Source organism: Ranitomeya variabilis, chromosome 7 (assembly GCF_051348905.1).
Source record: "Ranitomeya variabilis isolate aRanVar5 chromosome 7, aRanVar5.hap1, whole genome shotgun sequence".
Lineage (NCBI taxonomy): Eukaryota > Metazoa > Chordata > Amphibia > Anura > Dendrobatidae > Ranitomeya > Ranitomeya variabilis.
Window position 1 is genome coordinate 32,482,964 of NC_135238.1, and position 12,403 is coordinate 32,495,366.

At 42.2% G+C, this 12,403-nt stretch overlaps 1 protein-coding gene across 4 annotated transcripts in view; it reads left to right on the forward strand.

Annotated features, from left to right (window-relative positions):
* Window positions 1-12,403, forward strand: part of MAD1L1 (mitotic arrest deficient 1 like 1) — a 696,770-nt gene that overhangs the window by 399,932 nt on the left and 284,435 nt on the right. For 3 of the 4 annotated variants that reach the window (XM_077274781.1, XM_077274783.1, XM_077274782.1), the window contains one exon: window positions 2,644-2,854. In XM_077274781.1, coding sequence (XP_077130896.1) covers window positions 2,644-2,854 — 211 coding nt within the window. Of the gene's footprint in view, window positions 1-446; window positions 471-2,643; window positions 2,855-12,403 lie in introns of those variants that run through there. The other variant, XM_077274785.1, reaches the window with a different exon arrangement.

Consider the following 12,403-nt stretch of genomic DNA (forward strand, 5'->3'; position numbering starts at 1 on the left):
TCAGATTGTGTGTCTCGTCATTTATGCCATATCATATATTTAGTCGGTGCTCTTGTCTATGTATTTTATTTTCGAACGCTGGGTCATCACAATCCCGGAAGCTCCTCTTAGCCCCAGATCTTTCTTCCCGTTTGTAGATGTTATATGTAACTGAAAAATCTAAAATAAATCTTTGGAACTAAGATTGTATCTAATTAAAGGAATACAATTAGTCCAGTCAGCCCTTGCGTCTTCCAGGGTTCACATTTTTTCCACCCTAGGAATCTGTAGTGCAGGCATATATAAGAAACTCTGTAAAATATAGTTTCAGATAAATATGCTTTTTTCTCCACTTTTCAGCCGCTTCTCCTAAACACCCCACCGACTTTGAAAAACCTCTTAAATCCACTTTACTCTCATCAAGATAGACTGTCAGCTCACTGCGAGATCACATTACAGCTGTTTAATGAAGACTATAGAGAGGAGAAGCGGTAATGCACACAGGTTGTACTGCTGCTTTTAAGGGTTTTACAGTATCTCACCCTAGTGCTGAATTCACAGCTACACTGCTCAGTAGTGTACAATGTCATCCATGCTGCTTTTTTTTTTTAATCTGTCCTACACGGGGCAGGAATCCCTTATGTCTGCTTATGCTGTTTATAAAGAAATCATAGCAGTCGTATAAAGGCCAGTTATTCCTCATAGGCACAATTTAGTCCCTTATAAAAATGTTTGAATGGTAATAAATGTAAATTTAAGATGACAATTACCTTAAGTTCTATTAAGGAAGAATTCTTCACAGGTTTAGTAAAGCAGGGAGGTGAGGAGACTGTGGATGTCCGCACTCTGACACCGCATCTCATAAAAGATAGACTTGGGTTTACTCGAACATGAGTGACCTCTTGTCTCAGCATTTTCGTCAGGATGACCCGGTTCGGTCTAAATTATGTTATCGTTCCTTGGAAAGCCAAGCAAGTTGCATTTCAATGAGGTGCATAATTTCAAGTGCAGGTTCACCTTTGAGCAGAGAGGGGCAGCGAGCACAGAAGTGTGACCATTGAGATCTTCATCCATGTTTCCAATGAAGTGACAGCAGCGCTACAAAGCTTTTGTGTCACTCACGTCGTCTTCTCAACTCTGCTCTGCTTTCTCTGGAAGCCGAATGCATCTTGTTCTGATGATCACCGGAGTTCTCCAGACAGGAGTCGACCCCTTGTAAAAAGCTTTTGTCATCTCAAACTGACTGAACAATTAAAGGGGTTGTCCAGGACTTAAACATCGATGGCCTATTCTTAGGATGGATCATCAGTGTCTATACGGTGGGGTTGCGACACTTGAGACGCCCGACGTTCCAAGTGTTGGCAGACGGAACTGCTCAGCTATGGTGCAGAATAGTGGTCGAGACCAGGCACTGCACATCCACTTCCTACTGATTTGAATAGGGGGTGAATGTGCGCTACCCAGCCGTGACCACTATGCAGTCGATGGAGCTGTGCAGCTGCCACTGGGAACAGATGATTGGTGCACCCCCACTGATCAGACATAGATGACCTATCCTAAGGAAAGGCCATCAATGTTTAAGTCCCAGGCAACCCCTTTAAGCACACAGCCTTGTAGTGGACATGGCCTCTTTAAAAGTCGCACCTTTATCCATCAAAAATTGTAGTGTTATCAAATATGCTAATTAGGGTGCACCCTCAGGTGCACAAGAGGCTCAGTACAATGTTAAACTCACTAGTTTTGCATGCCTACTTCTCTGGTGATTGACAGTGCCTGCTTTCCTGAGCTATCTCAGCAGTCACTTCTCGCTCCAGGCAGGCAAGCCAGTGCTGTCCATCACTAGTCCAGGAGGCGGGGACTTGCACAACCAGTGGGTGGAACAGTATACCAAGCCTCTTGGGCACACTATGCACCCTAATTAGCATATTTGATTAAACATCAGTTTCTGAAGAATAAAGGTGCGATTCTTAATAGCCCCTAATAGTCTGTGTGCTTAGTTATACTATCAGTTTGGGCTGACAGACTCCCTCTAAGGATATGTTATTACTCAGCGCTAGTGATAAGCGAATATACTCGTTACTTGAGATGAGATGAGACCCTCAGGGGTGACCTCCGAGGATTTATGACTGCTCGGAGATTTAGTTGCTCTTGCCGCAGCTGAATGATTTACATCTGTTAGCCAGCAGTACATGTGGGGATTCCCTAGCAACCCGGCAACCCCCACATGTACTTATGCTGGCTAACTAAATCTCCGAGCACTAAAAAATACTCGGACGACCTCAGAGCATGCTTGGGAAATATCGAGTAACGAGTATATTCGCTCATCACTACTGAGCGCCAGTTAAAGTATCTGATATTTTTCATTGTCGATTTAAAGGGGGTCTCCAGAATTGGAAAAGCATGGCTGACTGCAAGTGTGCAAATCGCAGTCACTCTGTGAACTCAGGAGAATCGTGACAGTATGTACATTGCACACTGTTAGGATTCGGCGGTCGCATTGAGTGACGGCAGACTTTTTTATTCGCCTGCATATCCCGTTTAAAACATAAAACTTTTTTTCTCATCCGAAATAAGAAAAGCGATGAATGTTTGACCCCCGTGGATAATACAGAACACTGTAGATGAACCGCAGGCAGTAATAACAAATTTCTCTCTTATTTTCAGGGTTCCTATGATCCAAGCAAAGTAAAAGTGATTCATTTTAGTATGAATCCTGCTACTAAGGCCCGACAGCAGCGCAAGGATGGCGTCCAGAACCTCCAGGACGAATGTATCAGACTGAGGGAACTTGTCCGTATTTTAGAGGGGGGCTCCACCGTTCCTGACAAACTGGAAGCAGCAGGGAGTATCCAGAGCCCCGTTCAGGAAGTCAGCGGTAAGTGTTACCGTAATTACATTTCATAGTGTAGCAGATAAATCTGAAAATTTGGCATCCAAAAGATTCTCTTTAAAAGGAGACATTGTGGATGTGGACATTGCTTTATATGTCTGTGATCTATGGTAGCATTATGTTTAATTATACAGTCGTTACCAAAAGTTTTGCAGCTGATACAAATTTGAGGTTTTGTTAGAGTTTTCTGCTTCAGTTATTAGAGAGATCAGATGATTTGCAAAGAATTCCCTATTTCCGCTGATTTTTTTATCTCTGCTCAGTGGGTGTTCCGTTGATGCCACAAATGGGTTTTGAAGTCCCCCTATTAAATGGAGGGATGGCGACCACAATTCTAGTCTTTGGTTACTGGATGGACTGAGAAAGCCAAGCTCTGTTCTCAGTTCTCTCCATCAGTCACAGGGAATGGAGCAGTGGTGCACATTCGTGGCAATTAGTCTTTGGAAAACATTTGAACCCCTGGTGATTGGAGACCTAAGCCCACCATACACATGAGAGTAATGTTGGTCGCGCTCAACTTTTTCGACAGGTTTGGCCAACACTGTGTATGGGGGCACCAGCCTACTGATTGTTGGGGGTGGCATTGATCGGGAATGTCCGATTTCAGACTGCTGATCACATTATTCTCCTGGAGATAACCCACTGACAGAGTTGACTGGCAGTGGTTCTCTCATGGAGAATGTAGACGCGCTCCAGTGTATGGGTAAGACTGCCGAGATGGCCATGGAACAAACAATCAGCCGAAGCATCATTTGGACAACAGCCATCAAATGTGTATGGTCGGTTTTACCTCCTATCCCTCAGTTAGGTGTTAAGTTGCTATGAACAAATAATAGAGAGCATGTCCATTTAGCTCACCACTTGTGGTAAAGATAAGTATCCCAGGAGACTTCCAGGGTAGACCATCTGTGGTCTGGGTGTGGTCCACGGAGTTTGCACTGGTCTGACTTCCGAGTCAGATAGCTCTCAATGGTCCGAAGGATGATGTTCTCCAGCACCAAAGGGAAATAGTTAGAATTAGAAAAAAAAAAAGGCAAAATATTGAAAAAAAACATAATGCATATGCGTTTCGGGTATAAAAACCCATAGCTGTATATTAAGGGTTCTTCCACCTGAAACGCATAAGCATTATGCTGGAAAACATCCCATTTTGGACCATTGAGAGCAATAAGTTATGGTGGACAAAAGTAATAAAATTGCACCTAAAGAGAGGAAAGCCTGAAACCCAGGTTCTGCTTACTTAGTGATTGGACTCTGTAGGCTTTGCGCTGTCACATGTGTGTAATAAGTATTAATCTCACGAATATCTGATCAGGAGCACTTCCTCCACTCTACATTCACTAGTAATATATCATGTTTTGCACTGAAGATCGGTGCTCTGTCCTGTTGGTTTTGCAGAAAGTCTCCGGATTAATGGAGAAATCTCTTTACCTTGCGGACACTTGGCATGGATGCGAATTTCATCACTGCAAAGTTTCGGGTCACTGTTGTTCGTTTAGCAGAAGAGATTAATGTCCGTGATTCTAGAGCGGCGTTTACAAGGGTGATAATGTTAATTTGATTTTCCCCTATTTTCTGGTGAATATATGCAGTAGCTGAACACCAATCTGTACAACAACTTGAAAACCCAATATCAAATACCCTACAAAAAATATCTCATTGCCTGAAGGGCCCACAATGTTCCTGCATTATATGGACTGTCAGTGGATTTTATGGGTTGTTGCAAAAATAATCAAGTTATCTCCTGCTTAGCAGTGAGGAAATGGCAAGAATCGCAACAAATGTGTGGAAACAGACACGTATAGCATATTCGTTTCCTGGCAGAATGTCAGTCATATTTCTCATAGATTGGTTACGTGTGCTATTCATCTTGGATTTTTTTTTTTTGTACCAAAATGAAAGTTAAGTTATAGTCTGAAAAATTCAGTACTTCTTTTCCATCTATCTCCTCCATTGAAAACAAGTCAGTGGGAAGGTGTACTGAACTGTTTGGCCAATTAAAGGGTGCACTGAGCGCCAGTGCTTGGTTTCAATAGTCATTTTGTGTTGATAGACTTCCTTTAACTATATGTCCATTTTAGAGTTGTTCCTTGTGTCTGAAACAACCATTAACTGTCTCACTCCCCCCATCAGCCATGTTGGCTATGGAGAGACGGCTTTTTCTGTCATTTGGGGTTACCCAGACTGTTCTCCATTCAGTTAATGCAGCATCCTCTTCTTCATGGCTGTCTATTGACATGCAGCATGACTTGAGACCGTAAAAAAAATGATATATTAGCAAATCTTGCAGATTTATTGCACCCCCAGATACAGACTTGCAGCAGGCTTCTGTAAGAACCTTGGTCTGAGTATTTCTAGAAAGCTTTACACGGCGTGGATATATACTCTGCATACATCAAATATCTCACCAAACAAATAAATTCATTATTGATGCTTATGTTCTCGCTGTGTATCTTCTGGAGGATCATCCATCACGTCGGTGTCAGCAGCTGCGCCAACATCTGTATTAGCAACGTGAATGAAGCACAAATGTAATTCCTAAACATTTACTTAGCGGCACCTTCCACATAATGTACTATGGCATGTGCTGTAGGTTCTGTATACAAGTGCCTCACTCCAATTTTTGGAAACTACTACTTTGATGTCTTAGGGCTGCGTCTGGTATTGCAGCTCAGACCCATTCATAAATGTCAAGGTGGCTTTCGTAATAGTGAATATCCACCTTTTAGCACCATGTTATTTCTTAGATTTAAAGGGACTGTTCACTACTGCACAACCTTTTATTAATGGCCCAGGGAGGTCAATCTTGGACCAGCACCACTTTTCTGTACTCAGCGCTTTTTTTTTCCTTCTGGTCTGCACTTAAGGCTGTTGATAAAGTATGAAAGGAGGTGGACAACTCCCTTTAACGCATGTTATGGTATTCATAACATAGTATAAAGGAAGCTGCCTCTGGAAGAGACTGGGAAGAGCAGCTAAAACCCTATCATATAACATGGTCAATCCAGGACATTTTGGTGCAAATTTATCATGAGTGGAATTTTTGAAGTCCGTTTTGCTTGTGACTGCAGACTTGTGAATCCTCACATTGTGTGCGCTGCGTGCTGTTAGGATTTCCCATCACCATCAGAGGCGGGCTCATGACTGTAAGTATTTGATATACGTATCTGTGGTCACATGCTGACTAGATGTGCAGCTTTGCTCAATGCAAGTGTATTGAGCGAGGCTGGACACAGTCTAGTAGGAATGTGGCCAGAAGTTTGAAAATCACATTTTTGTGGTTACATAACCACCCGTTCCTCCCACCGGCACCGTAGAATCTTCACAGTGCACATGTGTGAATATTCACAAGTCTGCAGGAAGTCTTGGAAGTGATGATACAGTCCCACAGAGCCCTGATCTCATCATCATCATCCAGTCTGTGTAGTATTACATGAAGAGAAAAGGATTTGCACAAGCCTCATTCACAGAAGATCTGTGGTTAGCTCTCCAAGATATTTGAGACAACCTCTCTGCCAAGTTCCTTCAAAAACAGTGGGCAAGTGTAGCTTGAAGAATTGATGAAGGCAAAAGGTGATCACCAAATAATGTGATTTAGTTTTCTCTTCAGTGGATTCACTTTGCATTTTGAGAATTGATTGAAATAAAGTAATAACATTTCAGTTTTTGAAAGCAGTCTTACTTTGCATCAATTTTTGAACACCTGTTTGGAACAGGTGGCCAATTCATTGGATCCTAGAGAAAACTGGAACTGTCTAGACTACTACAATACTAGACGAGTAGGACAGCGATGACTACAGCTCCATCGCTGTGCTAGGCACGTTCCTCGTTTGCCTTTATGATGAATGTCATGCTCACCATGTATGTATATATGTAATGAGCTAGAACTTATTTCTACTGTATCTGAAAATTCCCCTTCTATCCTGGCACACGTGACGTCAGCCGGGGTTTAGAGCAAATACTTGCTTCGTGTGCATCAAAGGATGTAAAAAGGAGACCGTATTTTCGTCATACCCTCTGAGCTTATGTGCTGTCGGCTCGCCTCCATTCATCATAGTCACATGAAGTCTACAGCCGCACAAAAGTAAAGGTTATATTGTAGCAGAAAGCGCCTTCTTCTCCTGACTAGTGCTCTGTAATCGGAATGGGTGTCCTCTCAGTATACCATTGTATTAATTAAAGCATGCTTTGAGAGAAACCCCTATATGAACTATAGCAACTTAGGGAGGGCTCATGGTGGCCCCTCAGCAGACCTGGGTGATCCTTGAGATATATAATATATATTAGATGGTGGCCCAATTCTAACGCATCGGGTATTCTAGAATATGTATGTATGTATATTGCAGCCACATAGTATATAGCACAGGCAACGTACCAAACAGTATATAACACAGCCCACGCAGTATATAACATTTCCCACTTAGTATATAGCAGCCACGTAGTATATAACACTGCCCACGTAGTATATAGCACAGCCCATGCAGTATATAACACTGCCCATGTAGTATATAACACAGCCCACGCATTATATAACACTGCCCATGTAGTATATAACACAACCCACGTAGTATATAGCTGCCACACAGTATATAACACTGCCCACATAGTATAGAACACTGCCCACATAGTATAGAACACAGCCCACGTAGTATATAACAGCCCACGTAGTATATAGCAGCCACGCAGTATATAACACTGCCCACGTAGTATATAGCACAGCCCACGTAGTATATAGCACAGCCCACGTAGTATATAGCACAGCCCACGTAGTATATAGCACAGCCCACGTAGTATATAGCACAGCCCATGCAGTATATAACACAGGCTACACAGTATATAACACTGCCCACGTAATATATAGCACAGCCCACGCAGTATATAACACTGGCCACTTAGTATATAACACAGCCCACGTAGTATATAGCAGTGTGGGCACCATATCCCTGTTAAGAAGAAAAAATTAAAATAAAAAATAGTTATATACTCACCCTCCGTCGTCCAGTGAAGCTGTGTCGATGTGCGCGCTGCTGCAGCCACCTTCCGTTCCCAGCGATACATTGCGAAATTACCCAGATGACTTATCGGTACCGCTAAGTCTTCTGGGTAATTTTGCAATGCATCTCTGGGAATGGAAGCTGGCGGCAGCCGCGCGCGCCTCGGCGGATGACAGAAGGTGAAAATAGCAGGTTTTTTTGTTTTTTATTATTTTTAACATTAGATCTTTTCACTATTGATACTGCATAGGCAGCATCAATAGTAAAAAGTTGGTCACACAAGGTTAATAGCGTTAACGGAGTGCGTTACCCACGGCATAACGTGGTCCGTTAACGCTGTCATTAGCCCTGTGTGAGCGCTGAGTGGAGGGGAGTATGGAACGGGCACCGGGCACTGACTGGACGGGAGTAGGGAGGGACTAATTCTTGGCCGGACTGTGCCCGTTGCTGATTGGTCGCGGCAGCCAGGACAGGCAGCTGGCGAGACCAATCAGCGACGCGGGATTTCCGGGACAGACAGACAGAAGTACCCCTTAGCCAATTATATAGTATATATAGTATATATATATATATATATATATATATATATATATATATATATATATATATATATATATTTATTTATATATACATATACATAGTATTCTCCAATTATACCACTATAATAACAATGTCTTACCGTGCATAAATAATATCACCATACAGAGCCAAATAACTATACGGCTCCACTCCAACATATTACTCCCATATTTTTTGCTTTCCTAACGCTGCTGTACAGTGAACATGTGAAAAAATGCAATGTAAGCCTCGAGTAGAGCTTTAATCACATAAGTAGAGGTACCATGATGGAAAAGACCAACTCTTTAAGAAGACCACATCCTTATCCAGACCAGACTTCCTCTAATAATTCCACAAAAAAACTTACAGGCCATCATCTTTGTATACAACGAGTAATGACCTTGTGGATGGGATTGAGTGTCTTTGTTGGTGACACAAAACTATGTAGGATACTAAAAAGAGAGCGATCTGGATAAGATGTCTGCATGAGCAAACACATGGTAATGTGCCGTGGCCGGAGTAATCATATTGCTGCATATGCATTAACTAGAAATCCCCTTGACTACAGAAGAGAAGGACTTGGGAATTCTGGTTACAATTAAGCTCAGCCGCAGTTCTCAATGTCAAGTAGAAGCTGCTAAAGCAAAGAAGATTTTAGGGTGTATAAAAAAAGAGAAATACCTGTGATCCCATGGTATTAATAGTTACTCCTCTATAATTCACTTTTAAGTCCACATCTAGAATATGGGATCCAGTTTTGGGCTCCACATTTTAAAAAGGATATTGGAAAGTTGGGCAATTAGATTAGTACATGGGATGGAAGGCCTCTAATAGGATGAGAGGTTAGAAAATTTGGGCTTGTTTAGATTAGAAAAGACGACGTTGCAGCGATCTAATTTATATGTATAGATACATGTGTGCTCAATGCAAAGAACTGGGACTTGACGTATTCCTTTCAAAGGACCAGGAGTCCTTGTGCCAATTGACCATTTTTCCTATGCCATGATCTAGCCCTACTGGTGATACCTTTGGCTGCCACTGTAACCATAATTAGCCTTTTCACTTTGGGTTCCCCAATGTGCTGTATACTCATACTTGATTTGGGAGTCTTCCAGTGGATAACCATTGAAGAAGCTGGAAATGTGGTGGTCAAACCTGTGATTGCCTAACCTTCTGAGAAGGACCTGTGACGGAGATTCAGCAGAGTAATATTTTTGGTCATCTTTGCAGAAGGTGAATGAGGAGGAGATTATATTTAATAATTTCTTGGTGATGTTAAGAAATATTTTTAGTTTCCTTTCTAAATTCTTAGTAAGGACAAAAAGGTCTACCTCTTTGTAGACCATTACATGTAGTTTCTCGTCTCCGACAGTTATCAGCGTTCTTTAATATGTGTAGAGCTTCCGTTGTTCTGAGGGTTTACTTGGAGAGCTTGTCTGAAGTGCTTCTCTAATGGACTTAGGGAGGGATTGTTCTGCTCCAGGCATAATATTTAATAGTCTGTTACATCTCCACTTTGTGCTGAACCTCTTCTCCCCTCTTGCGAGGCGCCTGGAGTAAAATATATTTCCTTTATACATTGTCTTCTTTGTTTTTTAAGTTTTCATCACATTATAATAACATAAACTTTCCAAAACTTCATGATTACCCGAGAGGTGTAATTCAAGGCTCCTGGACCCCAGTGTAAATTTTGTAACTATGGTGTCGTCTAATGTAGCACATGCATATAAAGGGTCCGTCCGGTAACAGAGCCCATGTGCTATCACCCTATAGATACAGTCCTTCATACTTTTTATATTAAATACCATTAATGATGGAAACAAAAACTAAAATATCAGGGATTCATGCCGGATTCAGACGGCCATACTAAAACTCTGACCACCCACGTCAGCAAATTGTGGACATGACTGGCTCCGTGTGCAGCTCCATGTGCTCGTCCACAAGCCTGCCTGCTGTTCACATGCAGTAGTGTGATGCACAAATTGGACCAGAACAGTGCATGCTACTCCCGCCCCCCCCCAGTGAAGAGGATTGGTCCACGTGTAAAATCGGCCATGTACGCTGGCTGTATTGGGTTCGCGTGCACTACATGTTTGGTCTGTGGCACACTTGCACTGCATACGTACGTACGCCAATCTGAGCAAGTCCTTACTCTCATTTTATTTTTCTCAGGCATGAAGGAAAGCTTAATTTGGTTAGGATAATATTTTTGTGCTACAAAGGGCAATATAGTTTAATGTGCTGATATACAATAAACCGGTCTCGTAATGTTTAAATATGTCCCGTTTGGCCAGTAAAAATTGGTCATCCCACCTGAAGAGCTCTGTCAAAATGATCTTTCCTTACCCTATGTCTTAACCTTGGCCATGGCTTCTTGTCACCTCTCTGGCACCAGACACCTTTTTGCCTATGTGGATAGATTTTTCTAGCCTAACGCTTAAAGATTAACCTAACTGAGGAGCCAGTAAATGTTAGGAGGTCAACCTTATTAACCCCTGGGGAACATTTCTCATTGGGTGTTAAGACAATCCCTAAGGCTGGCCATTCACAATAGATGTCTGTCGGTTGGTCGTTGCTTCGGACGATCATTCAGACAACATCCAATCTCAACTGAGTCTCCCATACAGATGAGTGCTCGCTCGGCTGAGCACTTATTGTTCTCTGTGAAAAAGCCGCTGACTGACTCATTGGTTGGCGGCTTATCTTAAGGAGAATAATGCAATGGGAGTCCTAAATTGAACATGTCCTATCGACATTTCCTCCTACCTTCAGTCTGCCAGCACTCCCATGCTCATTAGACACTTGGCCAAGCTCATCGATATTGGAAACTTCAGCCAACTAATGTGTGTGGAGACCTTAGTAGAGGGTTTTCCTAAGAATCATCTCCCCTGGTGGTCCAAAAATCCATGGTTTGACATGGTCTACCAACACCTTCCAAGTACGTCAGCGAATGCAGAGTATTGCATGAACAAATTTTAGTTGAAAATCAGATTGAACATGGTGGCATCAACATGATTAATATTCTACATATTACCAGTTGCCACTGCTACTACAAAATAATGAAGATTATATGTACACCGGATCATCGTGAATTAAAGTCCAATTTGCCGCCACTCGATTATGTATTTCTAAAAGTTGCAGGATAAGAGGATATGACGAATGCTGAGAACTACCATGTAACCAGGAGTCATCACGCACCTGTCATTACCGCGGCTTAATCGGCCCCGATTAGAATGGCGGCCTGTGTTGTTTGCCCTCTCGCTCTGCCGACACGCATATGTTTAATGGACGCCGCGCTTCACATTAGAGAAGCTGCGGGTGGCGAATAAGAGATGATAATTCAGCTTTGTGGTGAACAGCTGGCACCTCCGATATGAAAGCCATAACACCTCTTTCATAATCCGCCGAGTTCAAATGGCTCAAAATGACATTAAAGGGTTTGATTTAGATGGATTTTGTATTAAAACGCTGCCGTTAATATATTATGCTCCGGGGTCGTTCATCTTGTCGACACGTAACGCTGTTTCTCTTCGAATATCTTCTTAGATACATTATTACTCCACGCACTAAAAATCATTTAGTGTGACTCCATTTAAAAAAAAAAAAGAAAGAATCAAGGTTACATCGGGCTTTAAATCTATTTGAGCAGAACCACGGGAGGCACGATAACATCTTGGCTTCTTGCCACTAGTTGCGGTGGTCTCATTTGTTTAATAATAACCTATTAAAGCGTATGGGAAATAAGCCCGGCGGACTGGACTGTTCATGGTCACAGTAGAGGTGAGCGTAATAGCCTTGTAATATTAATGGAGGCGAGGAATCATTTATGGGTTTTTGGATCTGGTGTGACGGCTACAGCTTCTCTCTCTATTAGTCGGAGTTTATTCGATCATAATGCTCAATAGTTACAGGACATCCCCCTCCGAAATAAAGTATAATCATGTAAATATGGGTCTTGGAATTATATTTTTATTTGTTGGAA